Genomic DNA, 27,861 nt, shown 5'->3' with positions numbered 1-27,861 from the left:
AGCTCTGGGCCCGCCGGCACAGATCTGTCAGCGCTCAGGGTCAAGGTGCCCCGGCGGTCGGCGTGTCTGCTGCACACGCTCAGTGTCACCTTGTTCCGCCGTGCCTCCGGCTAGTGTTCGTGCTGCGTGCCAACGGCTGATTGCGCAGGCTTATTGAGGGGGTCAGAGTGCCAATGCCACTTCATTGTGACTCCACAAGACGGCACACGACAGGGGCGAGCCGCTTCGACTCTGGCCAGGGCGCGCGCGCCGTGTGGGCGCTGCCGAGTTGGCCTCTGAAGGAACTCGACTGGAGACGATGCACAAGCGAGGAGTGTGCAAGGCAAGTCGAGTGGATCTGATACTTCAGGTTGGAGCTTGATGTGCCGGCGGCAGCATCTGATGGAGGCTGAGTCGAGTCTTAGTGGCTGAGCGCCGCACGCGTGCCTTGCGGCGGCGGGCCGCCTTCGCGCTGCTGCGCGCTGCGCACGGCCGGCCGGCGCTGGCCTGGAAGTGCGCGCCGCCGCCGCCGCCGCCGCTCCTTCCGTCCCGACCACCTCATCACACCTTCCACCTCTGCGCATCGGCCATCTCGCACCACCTGCGCCGCTTCATGCGCCGCGCCCTCGCCGGCCATGTCCAGCAGCGGCTGCTCTACGCCGCGCTCCGGGCCCGCGGGCCCGCGTGATGATGAGCTGCTGAGCGACAGCAGCAGCTCCCTCTCCGACGCCGCCGCGTCCGGCAGCGAGGTCTCGCACAGCCTTGCGCCGGCCAAGCAGAAGCAGTCTGCAGTCTCTACGCCCGAGCAGCAAGCGTCGGCGGCGCCCACGCCGAAGAAGCGGGCGTCGGCGTCTCTCACGCCTACGCCGGAGAGGAAGAAGCGCGGCAAAATCACGAGCGACTATGCGCCGTGCCGCCCGCGCAGATCGACGCATGCGACCCAAGTAGCGGGCGGACTGGAGCTGCTGAGCGCTACAGTCCCGCCCTCAGCGGAAGCGCAGGCGCGGCGCAACGAGCAGAAGCGTCAGGCGGAGGAGCACGGCCGCAGGTGGGTGCGCGGCTATGCCTACGTGCCGGTAGCGCAGCCCGACGTCGGCGGCAGCGCGGCGGCCGAGAGTAGCACCTCGGCGTTGGCAGTCGAGGACGATACTGCAGGTGTGAGCACGTCTGCACCGGCCATTGAAGGCCCCGCTGCCGACAGCAGCACCTCGACAATGGCCATCGACAGCGCAGCGGCCGGGCGCAGCACCTCGACGTCGTCCGCTGACGTTGCGGCGGTCGAGAGCAGCACCTCGACGGCGGCTATCGATGGCACAGCGGCCGAGAGCAGTGCTTCTACGTCGGGCGCTGACGGCGTCGCCTCCAAGCGGCTGGCCACCGCTTCTCCGACGCCAGAGATTCCTGCGCACGACTGCTCTCAGGAGGCCTCGGCGAGTCCGCTTGCCGCAAGCAAGCGCCGCTCCGATGCGTCGACGTCGAGCGCGATGCCTCAGTCCGCGCCTCGCCTGCCGGAGTCCTCCGACGACGAGAGCTATGTCCCGGTCCCTCGCAAGAAGAAGATCGTGCGTCCGCGCGTGGTCGTCAGCGACGACGAGCCGGACTCTTCCCAGCTCTCCGACGCGCCTTCCGAAGTTTCGGTGGCGCTAAGCATCGCCGAGCGAGACTCAGACTCGGACGAGCGGATGGAGACAAGCGCTACGTCTCAGTCGTCGACCGAGCGCAGTATCGGCAAGCGTCGTCAGCGCGTATCGTTCGCCAAGCCGGGCGCCAGCTCTGAGGCTGCCGAAGCGTCGCTGCAGTCTGCGCCTCTGCAGTCGCCGCAGCAGGCGAGCCCTCCGCGCAGCCGCTCACGCGGCCAGAAGGTGATCGACTACTCGCAGACCAATCATCCGCCCGAGGCCTTCAGCGACTCGGACGAGGCCGGTCCGTCGAGGAAGAAGGTCAAGGCCTCGTCGTCGAAGACGCAGAAGAAGACTGCGGCGGCCTCCCCGAAGGCACCAAAAGCGCCGCGGGCGGCACGTGCTAAGTCAAGCACGGTCAGCAACAGCGAGCGCGTCGTGCGCCAGCGTGCGATGAACGCCCGTGAGACGCTCGCAGACGGCACGGTCGTCGAGCGGCAAATCTTCTCCTGTAAGAGTCCGCGCTATGCGGGTCACACGCGCTGCATCCAGTGCATCAAGAGGCAGGGCAACGATGGGTGCCGCTTCCTCGGCATCCGCGTCTTCCCTGTTCAAGCCGCCGTGATCCCGATTGCTACGTCAAGCACGAGTGGGCCCAGCGCCGCTGGCGCGATTACGAAGAGTGCACCGTCGGACGAGGCCGCCGCTGCAGCGTCGCACGAGGCCGTCCCGTCGGATCAGACTGCGCCTCTGCATCAAAATGCGCCTTCGGACCAGTCTGTGCCGTCTGCCATGGACTCGACTGATCTTGCGGAAGGCGGAGATCCGTTCTTCCTCTCGCAGTCTCGCGCAGAAGAGCTGCCGGACTTCCCGCTTTCTGCGGATCTGAATCGGCCGATGGATGAGCGCTCGGCGAGCCTTATTCTCGTGAGTAATCAGTCGTGGCCCGCGCCAGCTATGAACTAACCGTGCTGCTGTGTCCAGTCGACCGCTGCTCGCCACCTCCAGCCGCTGCTCGAAGCCGAGATCGAGCATGCTAAGCTGCCTGGCTGTCTGCGGCGCAACAGGATCTTGTCAGACGTTCTGACATGTGACTTCTGCTCAACGAGTCTGTTCTCCTCCTCGTACTTCTGCGACGCATGCGGCTACGAGCTTTGCACGGAGTGCATCGAGACGCTTCGAGAGCTCGGCGAGCACCCAAAGGCGGAAGGCCTTGCGGCGTGCACTGCCAAGAGGGACGCAGACTACAAGCTCATGCGCCGCGCACATCCCGTTGCGCGCTTTGTGCCGGCCACACGCCTCGATACTGCTGAGCTGCAAGCCGAGCTACAAGCCATGCAGGAGGCCGTCGCAGATACACGAGTCGACGAGCCTGCGCCTGCCGTCCCGACAGACGCAGCTGGCGCGAGCGCAGCGTCTGCCTCGCCCGCATCGATGCCCGCTCACGTGGTCTCGCATCAAGTGGCCCGTCTGAAGAAGGACACGATGGACGAAGATGCCTTCCTCGCGGTGTGGGCACTTGGCCAGCCGCTCGTCGTCGAAGGCGTGACGCCTGCCGAGGTGTGGGACCCGGCCAAGTTCATCGCCATGCATGGCTCGGAGCAGTGCATGATCGTGCGCTGCGACAAGGACGGCGGCGAGAAGATCGTCACCGTGGCGAAGTTCTTCGAGACATTCGGCCTTCCGCCGGACGAGAAGCAGGAGCTGCTGGGCAGCGGCATCTGGAAGCTCAAGGTGAGCTCTTGCGCTGCGCCACTTCTCGCCGCGCTTGCTGACACGCTTTCCTGCCAGGATTGGCCGCCGAGCGCAGAGTTTGCACAGGCCTTCCCGCTGCTCAACGCCGACTTCAATCGCTCCGTGCCGATGCCCGACTTCACGCGCCGCGACGGGCGCAAGAACATCGCCGCGCTGTTCCCTACGAACGGCAACGCGCCCGATCTCGGCCCCAAGATGTACAATGCATGGCCTGGTCAGCTGAGTAAGTGGCGGGTGCGCAGCAGCTGCTTCATCATGCAACGCTGACCTGGCTCCATGCTCGCAGCGAAAGGCGGCAAGGGCTCCACTCGTCTTCACATGGACGTCGCCGATGCCGTCAATACCATGCTGCACGCTGCCGAGCCGCCGACGCCCGACGCGCCACGGGCGGCCGCCTGGGATCTCTTCCGCACCGAGGACGCCGGCATTCTGCGTCAGTTCCTGCGCGACAAGTTCTCGCTCTCCGCAGACGGCGTCGACCCGATCCACACGCAGCAGCACTACCTCGACGAGACGCTGCTCGCCGAGCTGTACGCCAAGCACAGCATCAAGCCGTGGCGCGTGTACCAGCAGCAGGGCGAGGCCGTCTTCATCCCCGCCGGCTGCGCACATCAGGTGTGCAACCTGACCGACTGCATCAAGGTCGCCGTCGACTTCATCTCGCCGCACAGCGTCGGCCGCTGCTTCAAGCTCACGCAGGAGTTCCGCGGCATGAGCGAGGGCAACAAGAAGTCGTGGAAGCAGGACATCCTGCAGCTGCGCGCCCAGCTCTGGTTCGCCTGGCGTGCGCTGCGCACGCTCGAGGAGCGCGAGGCCGCCGCCGCCGCCGCCAAGCTGGCCAGTGCCGATAGCAAGCCCGCCGAGGACCAGGCTATCGGTGCCCAGCCCATGGCCGGTCCCTTTGCCGCTCCGCCGTCTCTGCCCGACGCTACTGCCGGCGACCAGCCGATGCCCGCTGGCTTTGCTGCTCTGCCGTCTTTGCCCGACGCCGATACCGGTGCTCAGCCCTTGGCGGCTCTCTCTCCCTCTCTGCCCGACGCTTCCGCCGCTGTCACGCAGGAGACCGCACCGTCCGGCGCTCCCTCCGCCATCAAGCCAGAGGGCACTCCGCCTCTGAGAGTGCCCTTTAAGAGCGACACGCTCGCCGCCTGATCCGCTTCCATCCACTGTACTGTTACCCGCGCGCGCTTCAGCCGCGCGACCCATCACCGTGTCACCTGTCTACCCGTTCTCTGTGTCATACACCCGCTCTCGCCCAATCAGACCGTCGCGCCAGATGCACGTGTGTATTTGCCAAGGCACTGCGCGCAGAGAGGCCTCTTCGTTGAGAAGAGGGCTGCGGGAGCAAGATGCGAGCGAGGGGCGAGGGACAGGGTGTGCGGGAAGTGAGGAGCGCTTGATAGGGAACCGAGTGAGGATGCTGTTGAATGCCGTTGGGTGACGAGATGGAGGACGCGAGAATGGGGTACATATGTTGAGGGAACGAGGAGCACGGAGCGCGACGGGAAAGAGCAGACGGGCGCCAGCGAGGCAGACGCGGGCAGAGCATGGCGGCAGGAGGCTTACTCCTTCTCGGCGTAGTCGGAGACGTCACCGCACTCGCTGTGGGAACGGAGGGCATCAGTGACGCTGTCAGAGAGCACTGACGGAGGCGAGGCACGCACCAGACGAGGTTCATGTCGCCGTGCGCGTCGTTGAGGCGGCTCGCGGCCGGCCAGAACTTCTTCTCGCGCAGGCTCTTGACGGGGAACACAGCTGTCTCGCGGCTGTACGGCCGGTCCCACTTCTCGTCCGTGAGGCACTCGACGGTGTGCGGTGCGTTCTTGAGCGAGTTGTTCGACTTGTCGTCGCCCTGCTTGCCGTCCATGACGTCCTGGATCTCGCCGCGGATCGAGATCATCGCCTCGCAGAAGCGGTCGAGCTCGGCGAGCGACTCGGACTCGGTCGGCTCGATGAGCAGGCCGGTGCTGATGGGCCACGAGCACGTCGGGGCGTGGAAGCCGTAGTCACTCAGGCGCTTGGCCACGTCGCTGACGGTGATGTTGTGGCTGCCGAACTCGGCGAGGTCAAGCAGGAACTCGTGCGCGCAGCGGCCGTGCTCGTTGGTGTAGCGCAGCTTGTAGTGCGGCGCCAGGCGCTTGGCCATGTAGTTGGCCGAGAGCAGCGAGACCGTCGAGCTCTTGCGCAGGCCCTCCCAGCCGAGCATCTTGATGTAGGCCCAGGCGATGGTGAGGATGCTGGCGCTGCCCCACGGCGCGGCCGAGATCGAGTCGATGGCCTGCTCGCCGCCGACGCGCGGGTCGAGCGGGTGGCCGGGCAGGAAGGGCGCGAGGTGCGCGGCGCAGCAGATCGGGCCCACACCCGGACCACCGCCGCCGTGCGGGATGGAGAAGGTCTTGTGCAGGTTCAGGTGCGTCACGTCGGCGCCGATGACGGCCGGGTTCGTGAGGCCGACCTGGGCCTGCATGTTGGCGCCGTCCATGTACACCTGGCCGCCGTTGGCGTGGATGATCTCGCAGGCCTCGCGCACGCCGGCCTCGAACACGCCGTGCGTGCTCGGGTAGGTGACCATGAAGGCAGCGAGGTTGTCCTTGTGCTTCTCGGCCTTCTCGCGCAGGTCGTCGAGGTCCAGGTTGCCGTCCGAGCCGTTCTTCACGGCCACGACGCGCATGCCGGCCATGACGGCCGACGCCGGGTTCGTGCCGTGCGCCGAGTTGGGCACAAGGCACACGTCGCGGTGGCCCTGCTGCGTCGAGTCAAGGTAGGCGCGGATGACGGAGAGGCCGGCAAACTCGCCCTGCGCGCCCGAGTTGGGCTGCAGCGAGACGGCCGGGAAGCCCGTCAGCTGGCAAAGGTCCTCCTCGAGCTCGGCAATGAGCTGTGCGTAGCCCTGCGACTGGTCCGTCGGCGCAAAGGGGTGGATGCCGCCGTACTGCGGCGACGAGAGGAGCGACATGGACGTCGTCGAGTTGAGCTTCATCGTGCAGCTGCCGAGCGGGATCATCGAGTGCACGAGGCTGAGGTCCTTGGATTGCAGGTGGTGGATGTAGCGCAGCAGGTCCGTCTCGGAGCGGTGCGCGCTGAAGATCGGCTGCGTCAGGATAGCCGACTCGCGCGCCAGGCCGTGCGCCTCGCCGGACGCGTCGCCGATGTTCAGGCCCTGCAGCGCCGCACCGTCAATGCCGGCCTTGTCGGCGAGGCTCTTGAGGTCCGCCACGCCGAGCTCGGCCTTGGACGCCGCACGAGCAAAGGCGTTGATGAGCGCCAGCAGCTCCTCCATCGTGACGGTCTCGTCGAGCGTGATGCCGACGCGCGACTCGCTGATGGGCCGCAGGTTGAGGTTCGCCTTGAGCGCCTCGGAGTGCACGGCAGCGGCCGGCGTGCCGGCCGGCAGCTCGACGGTGAGCGTGTCGAAGAAGGGCTGCGAGGCGTTCAATGGCGGCAGCTGCAGGTCCGCCAGCGCGAGGGCGAGGACGCGCGTGTAGGCGCTGCGCTACGAGTCAGTGAAAAGTGCAGAAGCGGAGCGAGAACAAGTCTGGGAATGCCGAACGTTACGCGGCGTGTTCTGCACAAAACACCCTACGCGGCCCTCTGTCTTCTGCCTTCGCTGTGCCCTGCCGCTGCGCCCTGTCCTCTGCACGCCCACTCACTGCGTCTTTGCGGCGATGCGGCGCAGGCCGTCGGGCCCGTGGAAGCAGGCGTACATGGCGGCCATGTTGGCGAGCAGCGCCTGTGCCGTGCACACGTTGCTCGTGAAGCGGCTGCGCTGCTCGGCGGTGGTGTAGTGCGGCTTGGCCTGGCCGACGGCCTCGGCCTGCTGCGCAACCGACGAGGCGGCGCGCGCGAGACGCGGCACGGCCAGCGCACGCGGCGGAGCGGCAGCGGCGCGGCGCGCAAGCAGGCGCAGCGAGGACGACGCAACCATGGCGGCGGAGAGGGGATGGAGAGGTGGTGGTGGTGGGAGCGTAAGCCAGTGAGCGATAAGCCCTTCTTCGCCCAGGCACGGCCCAGGGGACGCTCTGCTTCTGCCAGGGGCGCGTGCAGAGCAGGCACGCGCGCGGCGCAGCATCAGCGAGAGGAGGACGCGCGGGTCCGGCGGCCGCGGCCAAGCATGCGGCGGCCAGGGCGCGCCTTTCGTCCGTGCCAGCCGCCGCACGCGCGCAAAATTGTGAAAAGGGGGCGCGCCGCGTTTGTAGTGCCGGCTAGGCTTTTGGCTGCGCCTCGTTCAAATCGAAACGTGCGCCCACGAGGAGCGGAGCAGGCGGCCGCGGCGAGAGGGCCGACCGCCGGCGGGAATCGGGCAGCCCGGCCGCGCCGTGGCCTCCGCGGAGCAGCGCCGCGACAAAAGTTGGCGAGCCGAGGCACTTCGCCTTCTCGCGCGCCTCGATGAGGGGAGGAGCGCTTCTGCCTCGCCGCCTCCACCACCAGCAACACTCCTCGCACTCGCCGCTTCGCTCAGCCGGCACTCAACGCCGCCTCCCGCACGCACACCTGTGCTGCAGTCCATGCCGCTCGCTGCGCTGGCTCGGCGCGCAGGCGGCGCTGGCCTGCGCGCGCGCACGCTGCTGTCACATGCCCATCGCGCACCTCCCCTCGTGTCGGCTGCTCCCGCTGCGGCGCCGCAACGACGGGTAGTCGCACCGGCACAGCGCTGGAACAGCACGACGACTTATGCGCGTGCGGCGGAGCCCGCTGCACCGGCGGCGCCCGTGGCTCCGGAACTGCGACGCTGGGAGGTGAGTGTCGCACGAGGAAGACGCAGCGATGGAGAGTCACAGCAGAGAAGAGAGGACGTGCATAGAGTGTGCGCCCAGGTGACGTCCTATGACGTGTTTCGGCTCTTGCTGCCGTCTTTGCTGCGCCTTGTGACTGACACGCTCCCTCTCAGAGCCTTGGTCTCAATCCACGCCTCGCGCGTCAGCTACTCGACTCTTTCCCGCACCTGACGCATCCATCAGCGGCACAGCGAGCGCTGCTGCCGGCGCTCGGCTCGCGTGCCGATGTGCTGCTGCGGGCGCACACGGGCACGGGTAAGAGCCTGGCGCTGCTGCTCGGCCTGCTCGCCATGCCGCGCATCACCTTTGCGCCGCCGCCGCGCGAGAGCGTCTCGCCCAACGCGCGCCTGACCGCTGCTATGCTCGCAGCACCGCCGACGCATGGCACGGCGTCACTGCTGCTTGTGCCCTCGACGGCGCTCGCCCTGCAGTACGTCGAGTGGGCCCGCCGCCTCTTCCCGTCGAGCGCCCTGCCATCCCTCGACCCCGTCGTGCAGGCGCTCGTGCGTGGCGGCAACGTCTCGCCCGAGGCGCAACTGCAGGCGCTGCGCACGTCGCCGCCGCATCTTCTCATCGCCACGCCCTCGCGCCTCCTCGAGCTTTTCGCCAGCGAGCCGGCATATGTGGCACTACTTGGCCTACGCACGCTGCGCACGCTGGCGCTCGATGAAGTCGATGCGCTGCTCGCGCTGCCACCGCGCTTCCCATCTGCAAAGCTGGCCTGGAACCACAGCAAGCACCCGCCGGCCGGCCTGCAAGTGCTCGAGCACATGATGAAGCTGCGCCCTACCTACTCCGGCGGCGACGTGCTGCCGTCTGCCGGCCTCGAGCCCGGTCGCTCACGCCGCGGTGACGAGCGGCGGCCGCCAGAGCATGTCCGCCGCACGGCACATCTGGCGCGCGAGAACGCCGCACATGCGGCACCGCGGCCGCGCGACGACATCGGTGAGCCGCTGCAGCTCGTGTGTGTCAGTGCCACGGCCAACGCCGTGCTGCGTCACTTCCTCGCGGCGCGCACCGGCTGGCTGCGCACCGGAGTCACAGACGGCGGCGCCGGGCGCTGGATCGACTGCACGGGCCTCAGCGCTGGTGCGGCAGGCGCCGAGAGCGCGCCGTGGGGCGAGTTTGAGGAGAAGGAGCGCCTGCCGGTCAGCATTCCGCGCGAGCTTGCGCATTCGTGCATCGTCGTCGATGCGCCGGCAGACGACGATGGCACCCTGCCGCAGATGCGCAACATCAGCATGCCCGACGCCAAGCTGGCAAGGTCTTCAGTCGAGGAGGATGCACTCGATGTTCCGTCTCGGGGCGCAGCGAAGGACCTTGACGCAAGGACCGAAGCGGACGAGCTCAGCGAGGCCGATGCGAGCTCCTCAGGCGCCGAGCTTCGTGGCGCCACCGTGCTGACCACCACCGCGCCGGCCGAGGACGTCGTTGATGCGGCGCTGCTTCGCGCCCTCGCCTTCCTCTACGCCTCTGAAGGTGTCACTCGCGCTCTGGCACTCATCCCACCACGCTGGTCGTTGCGCACCGCCCGCGAGGTGCTCCGCAGCCTGGGCGTTCCGGTCCGCACGCTAGCAGAGGCCAGCCAGGCCGAGGGCGAAGACGTGCTCTTCCTTCACCAGGCAACCGACGTGCGTGGCCTCGACCTACCTGCCCTGTCGCACGTGTACATTGTCGGTCTGCCAGCCGTTGGCGACTCGGTGCGCTACACGCATCTCGCCGGCCGCGCGGGCCGCATCGGTGGCGCTCCCGCCTCGGCGCCACGCGAAGGCCGCGCGAAGGGCAAGGTCGTCTCGCTCGTGCGCGGTCTCGAGCCGGAGCAGCGCGAGACGGGCGCAGTCAGCTCGGCGGAGAAGAAGATGTCCAGCCTTTTCTCGCGCCTGTCGGTTCGCCTGCGGCGCATCGATCTCGACACGGCATTCCAGGCGCTCGAGCAAGCAGCGGTTGAGCCGGCGCTGGACGAGTCGGTGCTGAACGAGCCGGTACTCGGTGAGCCGCCGGCGCCGCGACACCCACACTTTGACGGCGAAGCCTCGTCGTCGCTGCCAGAAGCAGCGCCTCGCCGCCGGAAAGCTGCGCCCGCTTCTGCGCCCGCCGCTGCACCTCGCCAATCGCGCGGTGCCTTCTCAAGGAGGAAGCGAAGCAGCACGCCTCCGCCGCCTGCTGCCGACAGCAGGTCGAATCCCGATCGGTTCTTCTGAGACGCTGCCTCTGTCCAGACTTCCCTTGCCGCACGCCAGCTTCACCTCTCACCCCTCACTTGTACTCTACGCACTGCCTCACTCATGCACATCTTCAGCACCCGATCGATGCCACGGCATCGTATTCCGCCAGGCGATGCAAGAAGCTGCGAGGGACGGCGCAGTTGTGCTCGCCGTCCGGCCTCAGTACTCGTAGTTCCGCTGCGGAGGCGGCGGTCCGCCGTACTGCTGCTGCGGGTATCTGCCGCCGCCGTAGCTGCCGCCTTGCTGCTGCTGGTGCTGGTGCTGCTGTGGCGGCTGCTGTTGGTACGCGCCGGCTTGCTGCTGCGCGTATCCGCCTTGCTGCTGGTATGCTTGCTGCTGGTGCATCGGCGGCCGGCCGCCGTAGCCACCGTCGTATGCACCGCCGCCATTGTACGCTGCAGCGCCGACCGGCTGCATGAGCCGGGGCGGTAGGCCACCATACGACATGCCCTGAGGGCCGCGCATGGGTCCGCCGCCACCGCCGCCCGGTCCAAGTCGTGAAGGGCCAGGGCCGGTCATCGACATGCCCGACGGCATGTGCTGGCCCGACGACGGCCTGCTCATCACGCCCGACGGGCCCGCTGGCATCGGCGCCGGCGGCACCTGCTTGCGATTGTCGCGCCGCTGCTGGCGGTCAATCTCCTTCGATGCCTCGTACTTGGGCAGACTGTGGGCATGTCTCGTCAGCGCTGGCTGGCTTCGGAAAGCGCGCTGGCCACTTACGATGTGGCGAGCGCCGGGTACGGCGGCTGCCAGAACCACTCATGCTGCAGTGCCTCCTCTGCAGTCATGCGCTTGCGCGGGTCGAGCACGAGCAGCTTGTCGATGAGGTCGGCCAGCTCACGACGCCTGTGGCAACGCCGATCAGCAGCTGTACTGACGGCTGGCATGCTTCTCACTCACACGAAGAGAGGGCCCGTCGTGAAGTGCCCGATCACGTTGCGCCGGTGCTGACCGAAGTCGTGACGGCCCGGCGTGTCGTTGGCCGTCTGGCGGCCGTCCGGCTCGGCGTTCTTGACGCCGGGTAGCGAGTACCAGCCTGGGTAGTTAATCTCGTTTGGCGAGCCACAGATCTCCGAGATCAGCTCGAGCTGGTGGATCTCCGACGTGCCCTTGAAGATCGGACCCTTCTGGACCATCTCGGCGAGGATGCAGCTGGAGCCAGGAGGTGAGCAAACGAGCGCTGCCTGTGTCTGCTTTGCGGACTCACCCAAGACCCCACATGTCGATCGGCGGGCCGTACTTGCGCTCGCCAGCGAGCAGCTCCGGCGGACGATACCAGCGCGTGACAACCATGGCGGTGTATGGGTGCGCTGCGTCGCCGCCCTTCCAGCCGCCGCGCCGCCAGGCGTGCCCGGGTCCAGCGTCGTGATAGGGACGCGCAAGGCCGAAGTCGGCGATCTGCAGCTGGCCCTGGTTGTTGATGAGCAGATTGGCGGCCTTCATGTCGCGATGCAGAATCTTGTTCTGCGGAGCTGGCATTGAGCAAGGCGCACGAGGAAGAAGCACACCGCTCGACTGACCTTGTGCATGAACAGCGTGCCCTCGAGCAGCTGCTTCATGTACAGCTTCATCTGCGACGGGCTGAAGGTGATGCTCGGGTTCTCGAGCATGCCGTTCAGGTCGTGGTCCATGTACGGCTCGACCATGTAGATCTCGGACGGCCGGCGGGCCTCTGGCGCGGGCCGGAAGGCCATCTCGATGACGGGCACGATGGCCGGATGCGAGAGGCGCTTGAGCAGCTTGATTTCGCGGATGGCAGTCAGAGGGAACTGTGCCGAGCAGCTGGAGTCAGAGCAACGCGCAAGGGCTCAGCGCGCTGATGCTCACGCCATCCTTGTCGTCGTGGATTGTCACGCGCTTCAGAGCGACGTCCGCGCCCGTGATCTTGTGACGAGCACGCTCCACCACGCTGTGGACACACCGCATCAGCAAGAGCGAGACATCCGCACCGCAGCGCACTCACCCGAACGTGCCCTGGCCCAGCTTCTGTCCGACGTCGTACATGTCGATCGAGCTGCAGCCCGTGAACTTGCGCTGGTCCAGCGGCACGCGCGGCGGGCGCAGGCGGCGCAGCGCACGCCCGCTGATGCGCGGACCGGCGCCGGGCACGCCGTTGCCTGCAGCTGAGGCCTCTGGCGGCGCACTCGTGCCCGCCTCGACGCCCATCTCGACGTCGCCGTCTTCGTCCATGGCCGGCGGCGGCGGCGGCGGGCTGGGCTCGGGCGGCGGCGCATCTGCCGGCGGCTGTGGAGTCTCGCGCTCGGGCGCTTGAGACGCAGCATCTGGAGCTGGCGGAGGCGGCGGCGAGGTGTCTCGCTTCACAGACCTGGCACGCGGCAGCTCATCGGCACGCGCTTCGGCGCCGGAATGCGACGCCGGCTCTGCAGCTGGCCGTAGTGCAGCTGGCCCAGTCAGCGGGCCTGCATCAACGCGCGAGCTGTGCGACGTAGCGCCGTTACGGCCATCAGGGTGAGGCCCAGACGGAGGCGAGGCTGGTCGGACAGGGAGCGGCGAACGCCGCGATCTGTCGTCCTCGAGCCTGCCTGATCCTTGGCGCGTATCCATCTGCGGAGCCAGCGGCGGCGGCGAGGCGCGCCGATCCGCAGGACGCCACTGTTGTGCGCCTCTGCCCGGCGGCGAGCGCTCGCGAGCTCTCGAGCCCCAGCCGTCCGAGGTGCGGTTCGCACGGGCTTCAGAGTCGGACGATCGGTGATCAAAGGACGACGGATGGCTGTCGTACGAGCGCCGGTCGTCGCGTGCTCCGGGTGCGCCATAGCGGTCGCGAGGAAAGCGCGAAGAGTCGTCAAGGTGTCGCTGGCCCCAGCCATTGTTGCTGGCGTGGTCGTTGCCGTTGGAGCCTGATCGCCGCGCGTACGGCTCGGGCTCGAGCGGCGCGTGCGAGCTGCTGGCTGCGGGCCTCCACGAATCACCTGTGACGCCGGGGAGTACAGGCCGCTCGGGGCGACGCCCATATGGCTCGTCCCTGGCCCCAGCACGCTCTCCACGCGGCCCTTCCTCGTGGCGCGACCGCTCGTCGCGACCGATGCCGCGGCCGTGCTCGCGAGGCTCGCGGCTCCTGCTCCGCTCGCGCCGGTCGGAATTGCGAGGCCGCCGGGAGTCGTCGTCGCGCGTCCGGTCGCTCTCGCGGCTGCGCTCGCGCCGCCGGCTGGCCTGGCTGTCGTCGCGCACGGCATCCCGACCTGCGCGATCGCGGTCCTCTCGAGCGTGGCTGCTGCGACGCTCCGAGGTGCCCTCGCGCCCGCCGTCCCTGCTGCGGTGTTCACTTCGCTCGCCAGAGACTTCGCCGCTCTCGCGCCGCTCGCGCTTCTCTGAGCGGTCGCTGCGCGGCTCGTCACGCCGGCGTTCGCGGTCGTCTCGCTCGTATCGATTCGAGGTGCGGCGCTCGCGAGTGCGCTCGTGCTCTCTGCTTCCAGAGTCGCTCGGCCGAGACGAGTGCTCGCGGCGCTCCTCGTCCCGACGCTCGTAGCGAGGCTCACCGCTGCGACGGCGCTCCCGGTCGTCGCCGCTGCGGCGCCTGTCTCGCTCTGAGTCGCGGCGATCAGCGCGGCCCTCCGATGCCTTGCTCGGGCTCGTGGCCCTGTCGCGTGCTTCGCCGTAGCTCAGCGACCCCCTCCTATCCGAGGCCGGAGCGTCGCTGCGAGGACGCACGCGCCGCTCGTCTGCGTCGGCGTCACGATCCGGCCGCGCACTTTGTCGGCGCGGCGACGGGTCCGATGACTTGCGTGGCGGTGAGCGGCTCCGCTTGGTGCTGTCTTCGGCTGCACGGCTTGAGGCTGCAGCGTGTGCCAGCTCGCGGCTTGGCACCCGCGAGCTCTCTGCTGGCGCAGCCGTGGCCGGCTGCGACTCGAGGACGGCATCAACCGGTGCAGGTGGCTCGGGCGCTGCAGTCTGCTGTGGCGGCAGCTTGGCTGCGACAGCTGCTGGCGAGGCGGTGGCCGAGTCGCCCCTGCGCTGCGCCGCGCCGCGGATCGACATGACCGTCACTGGCGCGCTGCTCCCGGCACGCGGCGTCGGGGCCTTTGGCGCTGCCTCTGCGTCGCGGCTGGCCATATGTGCAGCTCCAGACACAGCGCTGCCCTCGCCCGCCTGCGAGGCCGCTGCGGCTGGCGAGGACTCTGCGGCGCGCGTCAAGCTGCTGCCGCGGCTGGCGACGCCGGCGATGCGGTGTCCCGTGCCAGCGCTGCTGCTGCTGCTGGCCGTGCCGGGGCGCGAGCCAGGCTGCCGAGGCGGCGTGCGCGGCATCAAGCGCTGAGTGGCACGGAGAGGGTGCGGCACACACGCGGGAAGAGGGAAGCGTGCGTGGAGGAGTGGTGAGTAGTGAGAGGGCCTGGAAGTGTCGCGCCGCGGCATGCATCGCAGCCGCGCTACGGCGGCGGCGCCGCTGAGCCCTGTGCCGCGGCCGCGCGACGCGGGAGCCCACGTGACGCTCCAGCCACCTCGCCTCTTCGGCGCCTTCAGCCAGCATCACTGCGCTCTGCGCTTGCATCCTAGGTGGCAGCAGAACTCGTCGGCTGTCGGTCTGGGATCGCTCTTGCATCGGCTGCCTACCTGGCAAGGGCAACGCTTCCGCGGCGAGCCTCGATGCTCCTGAGCTCGTGAAGCAGGCCCAGACACAGCAAGCCGAGCGGACCGGGGCTAGCTCCGCCCGGTGCCACTAGACGAATGATCGTGCAAGCTGCCGCATCTGGCTGTGGTCTTCTGACGAGGAGAGCCCTTCAGCTTGGCGAGACGGTGGTCGCGAGAGAGGAGGAGCAGGGCAAACGGCGCCGTGCTGAGGGCGCCGATCAGCCGGCGTGGGAGCAGCGCACGTGATCGGACCCCTCCACGACGAGGCGCTGCCCACTGCCTTGCACGATACGTCACGCTGCAGATGCAGCCCCGCTCGATGAGGGGCGGAGGAGGAGCGGGCGGCGGAGGGCGGCGCGCCGCGTGCGCCACGCACGTTGGGCACGGACGCGCATCCGCTGGCGGCACAGCAGGACCCTTCTGCTCGAAGAGGCAGGCAGCGGCAGACGCTTTCAGCTCAGTCAGCACTCGCAGCGTTGAAGGCGCGAGGGGGGCAGGGTGCTGTGCTGAGCGCTGGCTGTGCTGGGCAGCGCGTGGCCCGCGCGCGCCCAACACCCACGCCACGCCCGCGCCCCCCTGCCTTCCCGACCACCACCCCTCCAAGCCCATCATCCACCATGGTTTCCACCCGCGAACTTAAGACTGAGAGCACCTCGCGCGTCGGCCTCGTGCGTAGTGCCGCGCAGCAGGACACTCTGGCGCGCCGAAGCTGACCACCACTCCACAGGGCCTCGCCCGTGCGCTGCTCACGCCCGACACGCGCTCGCTGCACCTCTTCGCCTTCGGGTGCGTCCAGAGCGTGCTGCTCTGCCGCCGCAATCGCTCACACTCGCCTGCAGCATCTCCACGGGCGCCGCTGTCTGGCACACGCTCATCTCGGCCCCGGCCTCGTACAAGAACCTGCCGCGCCAGTCCTTCGGCAACCTGCAGGCCGTGCTCCTCCCCTCCGTGTTCGGCGTCCAGGCCGCCGCTGCCGGCAGCCTGCTCTTCTCGTTCCTGCGCGAGTACCCCATCGTCTACCACCGCTTCGACCTGCTCGACGTCCACTGCTGGCAGGCCGTCACGCTCCTCACGACGACGGGCCTCAGCCTCTTCAACCTCCTCGTCGCCACGCCCACGGCCACCAAGATCATGAACGACCGCCACCGCCAGGAGCGCGCCGAGGGCAAGGACTTCTCGGACCCGTCGGTGCGTCGCGAGACGATGCGCTGAGCTTTTCACTCTTGCTGACCTCCACTTGCAGGCCTCGGAGAAGATGAAGAAGCTCAACGTCGAGTTCGCCAGCGCCCACTCGCTCTCGGCCACGCTCCAGCTCTTCGCCATCGGCGGCCTTGTCGAGTACGGCCTCTGGCTCGCCAAGTACGGCCTCGGCGAGATGTCGCTGTGCGTGTGCAGTGGATGTAGCTTCAAGTGTGGCCTTGTGCTGACCCGCACTCCCTCTGCAGCAAGCGCGTCGTCCGTTCGTAAGCGTCGTCAGTGTATCTCTAATCCACCTGCGTCCGTTTTGTGCCGTGAAGGGAAGAAGAAATGCAACACCATCGCCCTCCGTAGTCCTCTGCATCAGTCTGCGTCTGACAGCCGCGCCACTGGTAGTTCTATGATACGATTCGCCTGGCGGTCTACGTGCGGGGACATGCCCGGCGGCGTTGAGAAGGGCGGCCGGGCGACGATGGGGGCGTGACTGATGTGTGATGAGGAGTGGGCCGGGACGTGCGGCCGGCGCACGGCCAGGAGCGCACGGCGTGTGCCGGGCTCGCTGCGGCGATGTGTGGGTCGTGAGGTGGACATGGAGGGGCCGGGAAGCTCTAAGTTTTGCGTGAAGGGAGGGGAAAGGGAGCGAGGCGCAGCGCGTCGCAGCACCCAGTCGCAGGCGCTGCTGGCTCGGCTGCTTAGCCGTCGCCGCCCTGCATGGCAAAGGCGCCACGCTTGGTGCGGGCACGGCGCATGCGCATGCCCGCCGTGCCGTCGAGCTCGTCGGCGGGCGGCGTGAAGCCCATGTAGGCCTTGGGCTTGGGCGCCGGCGGCGCGCGCGGCGTCGTCGTGCCCGACGTCGCGGCCGGCGTGACGCCGCCAGACGTGGCGGCCTGCGCCGCGGCCGTCGTGGGGCTCGGCGGCGGCGACGGCTGGAAGTCGTCCTGCAGCGTGTAGCGCATACCGATGCCGTCGCCGTCGGCCTCGCCGTCGGCGGCGCGCGGAGCGGCGGCGCTGCCCTCGTACGTCGGCGGCAGCTGCGCCGCGTCGTCGGCCCAGTACACGATCGGCTGGTTGGCGGCCGTGAAGCGCACGCCGTGCTTCTTCATGTAGCTGTGCAGAACGGCGTCAGATGCGAGCCCTGCATAACCCGCGCGCAGCACTCACTAAGTCAGCGCGGCAAAGAAGGCATTGCGACGCGCCCAGCGGGCGCCCCAGTCCTGCCTGCGGAGTGGGGGTCAGTGCGCGTCCATAACCATCCATTCGTCGCTTCCTCACCAGTTGGCGCGCTGCGTCATTCCTATCGTCACCTCGATGGAGCGCATGTAGTCGATCGACTGCGGCACAATGGCCGTGGACGGCTCGAACATGCGCTCCGGCTCCGTCTGCAGCCAGTGGATGAGGTCGGCCTGCACGGCGTCGAGCGTCTCGAGGGGCGTGTCGTAGGCGACCTGCATCGTCGCGCTCTCCCACTGGTAGCCCGAGCGCCGGTAGTTGACGATGAGCATCTGGGAGAGCAGCTCGTTGGCGATATAGATGTTGGTGCCGTTCCAGAGCGTGAACTCGGAGGAGAGCAGCGACATCTTCTTGACGCTCATGACATCCTCGCCCAGACAGATGCGGTCTCCCGTGTCGTAGGGGTGCGTGACCTATTAACAAGCCGGGTCAGCACAGGGCTCTCACGTGGACACGGGACGCTCCGCTCCGCTCTGCATCAGCGTCGTAGGATTCGAGACTAACGAAGATGCTGCAGATCGCGCGGTGTAAGCCAGTGCCTCGCAACAGCGCGGCGCAAAGGTACCCACAAGACTATCGAATCGAAGACGTTGCTGAAAGTCTCTGTAGGGAGAAAGGGGGGGGGGGGGAGGTCAGTCCAGGTCCGGGTGAGAGCGCGCCCGCGACGCGCGGCACGGCGCTGCCTCGGCGGCGACGACGATGCAGCGGAGCTCATCAGCGCCTCCGAGCCTCGAAGCAGGCCGTGATCGAGAAGAAGCTGCAGCGCATCGGCCAAATTCGGTAGCGCACCTTTGAAAATGAAGGCACCGGCTATGGCCAGTGAGTAGAAGGTCGTGAGAGAGCTGCCCACTTCTATGTTGAAGATTGCAAGGCCGACGAAGAGCAGGATGATCGCCGCGATGCACAGCAGGATGCGGTCGAGCTGCACAGACGTGTCAGCGAGAGGCCGGGCAAGCAGCAACAGCGCACTCACCTGGTTGACGGCGTGGTGCACGTCTTGCATGGAGCGCGTGAGGAAGCGGCGCTCCTTGTACGTCGAGATGATGGTCGTCTTGATCTCCGACGCCGAAATGTCCCCGTTCGCGTCCCGATCGAAGATGGAAAATGCGGCGCGCGCCTCCTCGGGCGTCTTGAAGGCGGCATTGAAGTCGCTCGGCACGAGATAGGAGCGCTTGTGGTGCCCGCGGAATGCCGTGAAGATGCTGCGCGCCAGGCGCTTGGCCTCGGCCGGCGAGTTGACGTCGGCGGCGACCTGGCCCACGCTCGACTGCTTGAGCAGGTTGAACGGATCGTCCATGGCGATGCGCGCCAGCTGGCTGGCAGTGGCGGCCTTGCTGCGCACCGTGCTCGCGCCGTTGGCGACGGCCCGTCCGACGGCCGTCTTGGGCGTGGACGGCGGAGCGCTGCGCGACGTGCCGTGTGCCGGCAGCGTGCCGGCGGCATCGTCGGGAGTGGGCATGACCGTCGGCGCCGGACGCTTCTGAGCGTGCTTCTTGCTCCAGAAGCCGCTCTTGCCGCCCGAGGTGGAGCGGGGCGTGGCGGCGCCGCCCTCGTGGTCGCCTGCGTACTCGTCCTCGACGTACGCCATCATCGGCGAGCGGCCAGGTGTGCGGGCGCCGGTGCGCATGCCAAAGGTGCTGCCGGCAAGGCCGAACGTGCTGCCGGCCTTGCCGTGCGTTGGGTACAGCTTCGGGCGGTAGTCCTTCAGGCGGTCGACAGTCTCGAGGGCCTTGGTGACCTCGCTGATGCGCTCGGCAAACGCAGAACGGTGGAACGAGAGCGCAATGGACCTGCGCGCAGATGTCAGTCTGTGCCCTGCGCTGCCGCGCCCCGCACACTCACTTGACGAGGATCTGCTCCACGCTGATGATCAGGATGAGAAAGAAGAAGAACTCGACGACCTGGTAGATGCGGTAGAGGTACGCGGCGCGCGACTCGGTCGCCGGGTTCTGCTGCGAGTAGAGACCCCAGATGCGCCCAAAGATGAGCGCCCAGCTGCCCCACGACCATGCGGCGTAGAAGACCATCTTGATCCAGTACTTAATGGCGTCGTAGAACTCGGCAAACGAGAGGATGCGCTGCGACACGTTGCCCCACGCCAGGCGCACGAGTGCGATGAAGGCGGCGGGCAGGATCTCGACAAAGGCGTGCAGGATCCACGAGACGAACAGGCCGAGCGCGGCCCACGTGAACCAGGCCTGGATGTTGTCCGCCACAAAGTCGCGGTGCGCCGCGTCCGGCGCGCTCTCCTCCACGCCGCCCTGCGGGCGGTACACGTACTGGATCACGATCGCGGGCACGGCGAGCGAGGCGGAGAGGATGAAGTTTCCGGCGAAGCTCGTGAAGAGCCAGCGGATCACTCTGCAGCAGGCACGGGTCAGCACGGGCCCTGCACTCGAGTTGCGCGCTCTGTGTGCACGACTCACTTGGACGGCGCCAGGCGGCCGCGGCGCTTCTTCAGCAGGTCGAGGCGGCGCTGCTCCTCCTCCTCGAGCTTGGCCGAGTCTTCAAGTCCCTCGTCGTCGCTCCAGTCAAAGTCGTCGAACTGCGTGTCCTCCTCGCCCTCGATGCTCGAGGCGTTGCTGTCGCGGCGCGACATGCCGGGGCGCACAGGCGGCGCACCACTGCTGCTCTGCGGCAGGCCGTCGGCAGCAGCCGCAGCGGCGGCAGCACGCTGAAGATCAAGGCGCATGTTGCGCGGCAGGTCGGAGCGTGCGCCGAGGCCCTCGGGGTGCGAGAGGTTGCGCGAGCGCATGTCCGCCAGCGGGTCGGTGACGGCAATACGCGGGCCATTGCGCGGCACAGCGGCGCCGCTGGGCACGACGTGCGGGTGCAACGCCGTCGGCGCTTGACTCGTCGAAGGCGGCGAGGGCGCCTTGCCCTTGTCGAGCGCCGAGTAGGCACTGCTGAGGTCGGTGCGCGACGCGTAGTTGGGCGGCATGCCGGCGTCGCTGGCCGGCGCGCGCGCGTCGGACGAGGAGAGCGAGTTGGAGTGCGAGAGCGAGAGGTCCTGCGCGCCTGCTGCCGCCGCTGGGGTCCCAGCGTGGTGCGCCGGCGCCTCCGGCTGCAGCGCCTGCTCGTAGAGCTCGTGGGCGTCGTGGCGCGCCAGGTGCGGCTCGCTGGGCCGGTACGGCGGCGAGGCCGGGCCGAGGGCGTCGTACACCGCCGCGGCGTCGGCGGCGGCGGCGCGCACGTCGGCGTCGTGCTCGCGCCCGAAGCTGCGGCTCATGCTGCGGCAGGTGCGGGCAAGACGAAGGTGCAGAGGTGGTGCGAGGGTGGGCGAAGGTGGTGGTGAGTGAGCGAGCTCTGACGTGTGTGCGCGAGCTGGACACCGGAGCCGCTTTCCGCGGCGCCGCGCGCCTTCCCTTTTCCCGCCACGGCGCGCGCCCAGCAGCAGCCAAGCCAAGCTCGCGGCCTGCCTGCCGCGCATCGGCTCCGCCGCGCCTGCACCTGTGACGCTTCGGCTCCTAAACCCAACGCACACACTGTAACCCTCGCACCCTCGTGCTTCCTACCTGCGCCGCACCGCAGCATGCGCAGAGTTGCCTGCTCGGTCTGCGCTGTCCAGCGGCGTGCCTTGCAGCGCAAACGGGGTGCCGGCGTCGCGTGGCTGTGGCTGCGAGGCGGATGCTGCACACGCTCGGCGTTCAACCGGTGGGCGGTTTTGCCGCGGCCGGGCAGGCGGATCGCTTGGCAGCATCGCAGCGCATCACGTGCCGCAACTAGCCCCTGACGCGCCGCGCGGCGGGGCGTCGGGCGTGGAGGGGCGCGGCCGGGCGTGTTGATTGTAGGATGGGATAGGTCACTCTGCTGGGGCCGGCGGCAGCTGCAGCGCTGCATCCATCTCACAGCGCCGCTTTGCCTCCGCTCTTCGCACCTCATCTCCCTCCTCTCGCAGCTGTCGCTGCCGCTGCCTCTCGACCGCAGCAACCCTCCACACATCCACCATGGCCTCGCCGTGGGCGCCTGCGCCGCACCCCGTCGACCACGCCGGCTACGTCGACTACCCCGCCGAGCCCGCGTCGCCCGGCGCACAGCCCTCGTCGCCCGGCCGCCGCGCGCTGGCGTGGTTCAGCGGCAAGGGCAGCAAGGCGAACTCGCGCTCGCGCTCGCGCGACAACGACGCTCGCAGCCGCTCGGCGTCGCCGCGCACCGACGGCCGCACGCCGAGCCCGACGTTTGTCGTGCGCAACGTCACGCGCCAGCCCGGCGGCGTCAGTCTCGACGCCCAGAGCCCGCAGCTGGCCGACTACCAGCAGCAGCAGTCCGATGGCGCACAGCTTCAGTACAGCCGCTCGCGCAGCCGGCCCGTCGGCGGCGTCAGTCTCGGCGTGCCGCCGGGCGGCCGTGGCGGCGGCACTGGCTACGGAACAGCCACCAGCAGCAACGACGGCCGGCCAGAGGGCATCGAGCGCGGCCGGACTGGCAGCGCTGAGCGCGGTACCTCGCAACAGCAGCAGCACGTCAGCCCCACACGCACCGGCAGCGGCAATGCTGGCGGCATCGCGCGGCCAGCCAGCCCCGGCGCCATGACCGCAGGCGCGTTCCGCAATAGCGGCCGCATCAGCCCCGGCCCCATGAGCTGGGCGCAGCAGCAGGCGGCCGCCGAGCAGGCGCGCTTCCAGAGCGGCGGTGGTCCGCGTGAGATGCGACAGCAGGGCGATCGCAGTCCGGCACGCACGCCAGCAGGCCCCCGCACCGCGCCTGGCGGCTTCTCCAGCAGCCCGTCGCGCAGCCCGCTCTCCAGCTCGCCGCTCGCTCCGCACGTCAGCGCCGTGCATGCGGGTGGCAGCAGCAGCAGCCAGCCACAGCATCAGCAGCAGCACTACGCCGTGCCGCGCAACATCGACATGCGCAACGGTCCACCTCCAGTGATCCCGCTCGATGGCATGCCCAGTCCGATCTCCATTCCGCGCCCGCTCGACTCGCCCGGTCGCTCTCCGCTCGGCACGCCGTCACCGGGCCGCTCGCCTGACGGACGCGCGCAGAACGCCGGCGGCAACAGCCCTGGCATCGGCGGCGGCGCAGGCCGCTGGATGAACAAGCTCTTCTCGCGCTCGCCGCGCGCGGCCTCGCCCGCAGACGACACGTACGCCGGTTGGGGTCGTCAGCCGAGTCCGGCGCTCGCGGGCGCGCAGGATGAGGGTTCCGGACCGACGCCGTACGGTATTCCCTCTGGCGTCTGGGGCGGCAACCGGCGTGCGCAGCCGAGTGACGACGAGCGCGAGGCGGCACTGCTGCGCGAGCGCAGTCAGCGCGAGGCGGCGCGCATCGTCGATGCCGAGCGCCGCGCCATCATGGAGCGTCCCACACCTGCGGCCTACGACCCAAACACTGACCGGCCATTCGTGCCGCGGCAAGCCGTTGATGATGAGGACGCCGCTGATGAAGACGTGGGCTTGGTGCGCGAGACGCGCAGCCCACCTGGACGCAAGCCGGTGCCGCGCTTCCACGAGACGCCCGACGTGGAGGAGCTGCGGCGCATGAGCCTCACGACGCGCGAGAGCGTCGCGCAGCAGCTTGATCCGCACGACGCGCTCAGTCGCCTCGAGGGCCGTCTGACGCCTGCACAGCAGTGAGTAGTGTTCAGAGCCGCCTGTTGCGCACGTCGCTGACAGATGCTGCCCAGGATCATCGCCGAGACACGTTCGCGCCATCTTGCCCGCGAGCGGGCCGAGGCCGAGGCGGCGGCGGGCGGCAGCGTGCCGGCGCAGGTGCAGCGCGGCTTCGAGGTGGGAGAGCACATCAAGGACGCCTCGTCGCGCGCACCGACGCTCCCAGCCAAGTCGCCCGCGCCGTCGCAGCGCCAGCCGTTGGAGGCTGCGGCGCCCGAGGTGATCGAGACACCAATGCGACGCAAGTCGACCAAGCGCGTGGCTGCGCCATCTGCAGCTGCGCCGAAGGCCGCCGAGTCTCCGCAGCGGCGAGCGGCGCCAAAGCCGGCAGCCGGCGGCGCCGGCAAGGGCCTGTTGCCAGGCGACGGCCCCCTGCCCATGGACATGTCGCTCCCGGCGGCGCTGCAGGAGATGATGATCCGCTTCTACCGCTTCGAGCGCTACTCGGTGCCGCTCATCCGCTCGCTCGAGACGCGGCTGCTCGACATTGAGCGCGACGCGCAGCTGGCGATCAACGGCGACGCCCAGAGCGCCAACTCGGCGCGCGACCGCGAGATGGACCGCTGGGTCGGCCAGATGACCAGCCTCATGCGCCACGAGGTGGGACAGCTCAAAGCCGCTACGCACGAGATCCGCGAGGGCCGCGAGCTGCTTGGTCAGGTTGTCAAGAACGGCGCTGATGGGCCGCCGGGCAGCAGCTTCCGCCCGCGCGTCTTCAGCGGCGCCGACAGCAGTGCGCAGGCAAGCCCGAGCAGCACGCGCGCAGAGACGGGCCAGGTCAAGGCGCCGCCGCTGTCGCCGATCAAGACGAAGAACCTGGAGGAAGACGACCGTGTGCCTGAGCTTGGCTCCGCACGCTCGCCGATCACGGCCGAGCAAGCTGGCCACGCTGCGCGCACGAACAACATCTCTTCGGCCTCGTTCCAGAGCGCTGTGCCGCGCGGCAACGCTGCTCCTGTCGACCCGCGCCTCGGACTGCCTGCTGGTGCCGCACCGGCGCTCGACAAAGACGAGGGCAAGAGCGCGCATGGCAAGACTGCCTCATCCAGCAGCGGAGCGCGGCGCGAGCGCAGCACGAGCCCCGGTGGCCGGCCGCGCTTCACGAGTGCGCTGGGCGAGCCGATGCAGAGCGGACGCATCTCGCCGCTGGAGCGGCGCTCGGCGAGCGACGAGGCTCCACTCGAGCCGCCGGCGCCCGGACGCTTCGCCATGCCCGGCGCCGCTGCTGCTGCCGCTGGAGCGCGTGTCTCGGCTGCCAGCCCGGCGCCGAGCGACACTGCCTCGAACGCCAGCGGTAGCGTCTCGATGCGCTCGAACAAACGCGGCCAGAGCGTCGATGAGCGCCTCAAGGCACTTGTGGCCGACCGACAGATGCGCACGCCGTCGCTGCAGAGCCAGTCTTCCATCGTCGAGACGCTCGAGGGCGACGAGAGTACTGACGCAACGTCGATGACCAGCACGCGCCTCGGCAACGACTACCCGCTGCAGGAGGCCAAGGAAGCCGAGCCGCAGCCCATGCCGACGCCCAAGCGTGCGCTGGTGGCGCCGACGCGCTCGCACACGCAGCAGCCTTCGGACTCGTCGCAGGCGACCTTCGTGCCTGCTGGAGCTCCGCGGCGCAGCACGCTCATGGCGCCCGCCGACACGGCGCCGTATCTCGGGGGCCGCACATCGCCTACGCCATCGTCGCACTCGGCCCACTCGCCGAACGCACGCCGCTCTGTCAGCCCAGCGAACCTGGTTCCGGGCGCCAGCGCCAGCATCAAGACGGCACCGCACGCCAGTCAGGGCCTCCGGGCGCGCGCTCAGAGCTACCTGCAGAATGCCGACTCCTCGGGCGCCGCCGCGACGGAGAGCCCGCCTAGCAGTCCGATTCCAGCCACCTCGTGGATCTCGAGCCGCAGCGGCGTCTCGCCGTCCAAGCTCGCAGAGACGACGACCGCCTCGACGTCGCGCTCCGCATCGCCCGACAAGCTGCGTCTGAAGAGCTCGAGCGGCGCAATGAGCCGGCCTGCCAGCCAGTACGGCCTCAGCCAGCAGAGCCCGGGCACGGCGAGCAAGCCGAGCAGCCCGACCAAGACCGAGCCGCTGAGCATCAAGAAGAGCGCCGGCTCGCTGCGCGCCCGCAGCGTCAACACGACGCAGGGCGCCGGCTCTGCCATCAGCGTCGCACCCGCCAGCCCCGGCGCCGGCGCACGCAAGGGCGTGCCCGTGGGCAAGAGCCTGCGCGAGCGCGCCGCCTTCTTCGAGTCGGCCGCTTGAGCCGGCCGGCCCGCCTACTTACGAGACTTCCGACTTCTTCATCTTGCCTGATCTACTTACCTTGCGCCATTGACCCTCATGTCCGCGTCCTCAGAGCCGTGCTCCGTATCATCTGACATTCATTATACAAAGCAGTCGTGAGAGGCGTCTGCGAGTCGCACTCGGGCGCGCAGAGCGGGAATAGAGGGGTAGAGCATCCGGTGGCGTGGCGTCTAGGCGAAGTCCACGTCGTCTTCGTCGTCTGCGCGTCGGGTGGGCGCATGTGCGAAGAGCGCGGCCGAGTTGCGGACGGGACTGGAGCCAGGCGCATTCCACATGCCGCCCGTGCTGCGTCCGAGGCCGACCGAAGGAAAGCCGTTGCCGCTGCCACCGCGCTCGGCGGCCTTGCGCGGAGATGAGCGCGGCGCTGAGCTCGAGCCGGCCGACGACGTCTCGGCGTTGCCGGCACGGCGCTCTCGGTAGCTCTGCTTGGCGCGCGTCGAGGCTGGCGGCGGCATGGCGGCGGAGTCGGGGCTGAGCAGCGGCGAGTGCGAGGATGGCAGTGGCGGCGGGACGACGCTGTCGAAGCCACCGGCCGCAGCGTCTGCTGCATCCTCGTTGGCGGCAATGTCGAGCTCGCGCACGCCGCCGAGGACCGGGCTGCGACCGCCGGCGGCGCGCGGAGCCAGGCCTTCACGAGGCCGGCCAGCGCTCGACGTAGTGCTGCGGCTGTCGCGCCGCTCGTGCCGGCGAGGCCGGTCTCGGTAGCTTGGCCGTCCGGCAGCACTGCTGCCGCCTTCATTCGAGCCGTCGGCTGAGCGAATGCGCGCATCATCGCTCAATGGAGCGCCGCCGAACGCGAAGCTCGGCGACACCTGGTAGCGCGGGCCTGTTGCCGAGCCACTTGCGCGGCTTTGAGAGCCGCTGCCGCCGGAGCCGGCGCTGCGTGAGCCGCCGAATGCTGCTCCGGAGCGCGGTGCACGCCGCTTGGAGAAGCCGAGGCCGGCGATGTCTGCATCCTCCTCGTCTTCCTCGACCTCGCGGTTCAGCGACTCGTCCTCGCCGACGATCGGACTCGGCAGCGCGGGCAGGGCGGGCGGCGAGAGGTAGCTGGTGGGCTCAGGCTCGCTGCCGGCCGATGGCGGCTCGTGGTAGTAGTGGTGGTGGTGCACGACTTCCTGCGGCAGCTCCTGCGGCTGGAAGTGCCCGTTGCCGGCCTCGTACTGCGCGTCGTAGAAGTGCTGCTGCCGCGAGTCGCGGTACTGGCCGTACTCATCGTGCTCGTAGCCGTTCTGCTCGTAGCCGTAGCCCTCGGGGCCGCTTGCGAGGCCCCAGTGCTCCTGCGGTGCGCGCCGGCTTGCGTGCGCGCCATAGCTGCCAGGATACTCGTCCGGCTGCTCGGGTGCATCTGCAAACTCGAAGCCGCCGGCGGCTGCCTCAGCTTCTGCCTCGGTCTGGTAGCGCGAGCGTCCGCCTTCGTCGCGCACTGCCGCCAGAGCTGCGCGCGCTGCTCGCCGCTCGGCTCTTCGTCGCTCCTTGGCGAGCGCCGCAGCCTCGAGGGCCTCAGCTTCGGCAGCTGCCGCGTCGGCCTCTTGCTGCGCCGCCAAGGCAGCCGCCTCTTCGGCCTTGCGCACAGCCTCTTCGTCGGCGGCCTTGCGTGCAGCTTCAGCCTCGGCCTCAAGGGCAACGCGGCGCTCAGCAGCCTCTTGCTCGGCTTTCGCTGCCGCTGCCTTGGCCTCGGCTGCGCGCTGCGCCTCCTCGTCGGCCAGGCGCGCCCGCTCTAGGGCCGCCTTAGCCTCTGCCTCTGCTTGCCGGCGAGCCTCGGCAGCGTCCTCCTCCTGCGCCTGCCGTTCGAGCTCAAGCCGCCGCTCTTCTGCGGCAGCTGTGGCTTTGGCGGCGGCTGCCTCCTCCTCTGCAGCTAGACGCGCCTCTTCCTCGGCCTGCTTGCGCAGCTCCTCCTCGGCCGCAACGCGGGCGGCCTCTGCCTGGCGCTGCAGCGCCGCGCGCCGCTCGGCGGCCTCTGCGAACTCGGCGGCCTCTCTGCGCTGAATCTCTGCCTCCTCGGCCTGGCGCTGTGCCTCCTCAGCCTCGAGCAGCGCCTGCGGGTCGCCGATGCCGCGTATCGCCGCGTCGGGTAGCATGCCGGCGTCCTCGTCGCCGCTCTCGCCCAGGCCGCGCAGGCTGTCGTCGAGGCTGTCGGTGCTGTCGGCACGGCCGTGGCGCGAGCTGCTTCCAGGCCGTGTCGGCTCGCGCGTCTGGATCTGGCCCTTTGCGCGCCCAAAGAGGCCGCACGCCATGAGCTGCTGGGCGCCGTGGCCCCAGTCGCGCGTGCGGCGGCCGCGCCGGCGCCGGCGCGAGCGGTCGTTGATGTTGCTGAGCAGCGAGATGGCGTCGCTGTCGTCGAACGTCTCTTCGGAGGGCAGCAGGCGCTGACGCACAGCGTCGGCATCGTCGTCGGGCGCGGCGCCGAAGCAGTAGGAGAGCGGCGGCGGCAGCGCGTGGAGGTAGCTGCCGAGGCGGGCAGCGAGTGGCGCCGGTGGCTGCTGCTGCTGCTGCGCCGCTCGCGGCATGCTGGGGCCGGGGCGCGACATGGCGGGCGGTGGAACGGCGCGCCGTCGCAACACGGCGGGCGGTG

The 27,861-nt window shown here is 69.1% G+C and overlaps 8 protein-coding genes across 8 annotated transcripts; 4 read left to right on the top strand and 4 right to left on the bottom strand.

Annotated features, from left to right (window-relative positions):
• Positions 1-532: 532 nt before the first annotated feature.
• Positions 533-4,629, top strand: FA09DRAFT_317538 (hypothetical protein). The gene is made up of 4 exons (XM_025740879.1): positions 533-2,525; positions 2,583-3,332; positions 3,390-3,576; positions 3,640-4,629. The coding sequence occupies exons 1-4, from the start codon at positions 615-617 to the stop codon at positions 4,503-4,505; spliced, it is 3,714 nt and encodes a 1,237-aa protein (XP_025599062.1). The 5' UTR covers positions 533-614; the 3' UTR covers positions 4,506-4,629.
• Positions 4,630-4,825: 196 nt separating this feature from the next.
• Positions 4,826-7,132, bottom strand: FA09DRAFT_329277 (PLP-dependent transferase). Its single transcript, XM_025742112.1, has 2 exons — positions 5,018-7,132; positions 4,826-4,955 (listed from the first exon to the last, which is right to left on the bottom strand). The coding sequence occupies exons 1-2, from the start codon at positions 6,631-6,633 to the stop codon at positions 4,916-4,918; spliced, it is 1,656 nt and encodes a 551-aa protein (XP_025599061.1). The 5' UTR covers positions 6,634-7,132; the 3' UTR covers positions 4,826-4,915.
• Positions 7,133-7,759: 627 nt separating this feature from the next.
• On the top strand, positions 7,760-10,432 carry FA09DRAFT_329276 (hypothetical protein). Its single transcript, XM_025742111.1, has 2 exons — positions 7,760-8,089; positions 8,242-10,432. The coding sequence occupies exons 1-2, from the start codon at positions 7,859-7,861 to the stop codon at positions 10,327-10,329; spliced, it is 2,319 nt and encodes a 772-aa protein (XP_025599060.1). The 5' UTR covers positions 7,760-7,858; the 3' UTR covers positions 10,330-10,432.
• On the bottom strand, positions 10,428-14,693 carry FA09DRAFT_329275 (Pkinase-domain-containing protein). Its single transcript, XM_025742110.1, has 7 exons — positions 12,320-14,693; positions 12,184-12,265; positions 11,877-12,125; positions 11,564-11,820; positions 11,257-11,508; positions 11,077-11,202; positions 10,428-11,020 (listed from the first exon to the last, which is right to left on the bottom strand). Exons 1-7 carry the CDS (start codon positions 14,617-14,619, stop codon positions 10,513-10,515), a joined length of 3,774 nt encoding a protein of 1,257 aa, XP_025599059.1. The 5' UTR covers positions 14,620-14,693; the 3' UTR covers positions 10,428-10,512.
• Positions 14,694-15,560: 867 nt separating this feature from the next.
• On the top strand, positions 15,561-16,410 carry FA09DRAFT_338068 (hypothetical protein; the record flags this gene model as incomplete). Its single annotated transcript, XM_025744057.1, has 5 exons — positions 15,561-15,611; positions 15,671-15,729; positions 15,783-16,131; positions 16,187-16,326; positions 16,389-16,410. The coding sequence occupies 5 exons, from the start codon at positions 15,561-15,563 to the stop codon at positions 16,408-16,410; spliced, it is 621 nt and encodes a 206-aa protein (XP_025599058.1).
• A 121-nt stretch (positions 16,411-16,531) lies between these two features.
• Positions 16,532-20,648, bottom strand: FA09DRAFT_329273 (hypothetical protein). Its single transcript, XM_025742109.1, has 9 exons — positions 19,797-20,648; positions 19,213-19,731; positions 18,344-19,160; positions 18,160-18,292; positions 17,940-17,973; positions 17,875-17,881; positions 17,413-17,783; positions 17,302-17,358; positions 16,532-17,247 (listed from the first exon to the last, which is right to left on the bottom strand). Exons 1-9 carry the CDS (start codon positions 20,597-20,599, stop codon positions 16,833-16,835), a joined length of 3,156 nt encoding a protein of 1,051 aa, XP_025599057.1. The 5' UTR covers positions 20,600-20,648; the 3' UTR covers positions 16,532-16,832.
• Positions 20,649-21,214: 566 nt separating this feature from the next.
• FA09DRAFT_329272 (hypothetical protein) lies at positions 21,215-25,431 on the top strand. Its single transcript, XM_025742108.1, has 2 exons — positions 21,215-22,945; positions 23,000-25,431. Exons 1-2 carry the CDS (start codon positions 21,318-21,320, stop codon positions 25,245-25,247), a joined length of 3,876 nt encoding a protein of 1,291 aa, XP_025599056.1. The 5' UTR covers positions 21,215-21,317; the 3' UTR covers positions 25,248-25,431.
• FA09DRAFT_329271 (hypothetical protein) lies at positions 25,342-27,861 on the bottom strand. The gene has a single exon (XM_025742107.1). It carries the CDS (start codon positions 27,815-27,817, stop codon positions 25,460-25,462), a length of 2,358 nt encoding a protein of 785 aa, XP_025599055.1. The 5' UTR covers positions 27,818-27,861; the 3' UTR covers positions 25,342-25,459.

Source organism: Tilletiopsis washingtonensis, assembly GCF_003144115.1.
Source record: "Tilletiopsis washingtonensis strain MCA 4186 unplaced genomic scaffold FA09scaffold_8, whole genome shotgun sequence".
Taxonomy (NCBI): Eukaryota; Fungi; Basidiomycota; class Exobasidiomycetes; order Entylomatales; genus Tilletiopsis; species Tilletiopsis washingtonensis.
The sequence above is the reverse complement of the archived record's forward strand: the minus strand, read 5'-3'. Positions and strand labels throughout refer to the sequence as shown.

What these genes read in the sequence shown, in the direction of transcription:
- FA09DRAFT_317538 (XM_025740879.1), top strand. Translation starts at nt 615, where the DNA reads ATGTCCAGCAGCGGCTGCTCTACGCCGCGCTCCGGGCCCGCGGGCCCG. An exon ending in GCGGCATCTGGAAGCTCAAG is followed by an intron (nt 3,333 to 3,389) that starts GTGAGCTCTTGC and finishes CTTTCCTGCCAG; the next exon opens with GATTGGCCGCCGAGCGCAGA. An exon ending in TGCATGGCCTGGTCAGCTGA is followed by an intron (nt 3,577 to 3,639) that starts GTAAGTGGCGGG and finishes CCATGCTCGCAG; the next exon opens with CGAAAGGCGGCAAGGGCTCC.
- FA09DRAFT_329277 (XM_025742112.1), bottom strand. Translation starts at nt 6,633, where the DNA reads ATGGAGGAGCTGCTGGCGCTCATCAACGCCTTTGCTCGTGCGGCGTCC. An exon ending in GGCGACATGAACCTCGTCTG is followed by an intron (nt 4,956 to 5,017) that starts GTGCGTGCCTCG and finishes CCGTTCCCACAG; the next exon opens with CGAGTGCGGTGACGTCTCCG.
- FA09DRAFT_329276 (XM_025742111.1), top strand. Translation starts at nt 7,859, where the DNA reads ATGCCGCTCGCTGCGCTGGCTCGGCGCGCAGGCGGCGCTGGCCTGCGC. An exon ending in CGGAACTGCGACGCTGGGAG is followed by an intron (nt 8,090 to 8,241) that starts GTGAGTGTCGCA and finishes GCTCCCTCTCAG; the next exon opens with AGCCTTGGTCTCAATCCACG.
- FA09DRAFT_329275 (XM_025742110.1), bottom strand. Translation starts at nt 14,619, where the DNA reads ATGCCGCGCACGCCGCCTCGGCAGCCTGGCTCGCGCCCCGGCACGGCC. An exon ending in ATCGACATGTGGGGTCTTGG is followed by an intron (nt 11,509 to 11,563) that starts GTGAGTCCGCAA and finishes TCCTGGCTCCAG; the next exon opens with CTGCATCCTCGCCGAGATGG. An exon ending in ACGACGGGCCCTCTCTTCGT is followed by an intron (nt 11,203 to 11,256) that starts GTGAGTGAGAAG and finishes GCGTTGCCACAG; the next exon opens with GCGTCGTGAGCTGGCCGACC.
- FA09DRAFT_329273 (XM_025742109.1), bottom strand. Translation starts at nt 20,599, where the DNA reads ATGAGCCGCAGCTTCGGGCGCGAGCACGACGCCGACGTGCGCGCCGCC. An exon ending in TGCACCACGCCGTCAACCAG is followed by an intron (nt 18,293 to 18,343) that starts GTGAGTGCGCTG and finishes ACGTCTGTGCAG; the next exon opens with CTCGACCGCATCCTGCTGTG. An exon ending in TTCTTTGCCGCGCTGACTTA is followed by an intron (nt 17,248 to 17,301) that starts GTGAGTGCTGCG and finishes CGTTCTGCACAG; the next exon opens with CTACATGAAGAAGCACGGCG.
- FA09DRAFT_329272 (XM_025742108.1), top strand. Translation starts at nt 21,318, where the DNA reads ATGGCCTCGCCGTGGGCGCCTGCGCCGCACCCCGTCGACCACGCCGGC. An exon ending in CGTCTGACGCCTGCACAGCA is followed by an intron (nt 22,946 to 22,999) that starts GTGAGTAGTGTT and finishes GATGCTGCCCAG; the next exon opens with GATCATCGCCGAGACACGTT.
- FA09DRAFT_329271 (XM_025742107.1), bottom strand. Translation starts at nt 27,817, where the DNA reads ATGTCGCGCCCCGGCCCCAGCATGCCGCGAGCGGCGCAGCAGCAGCAG.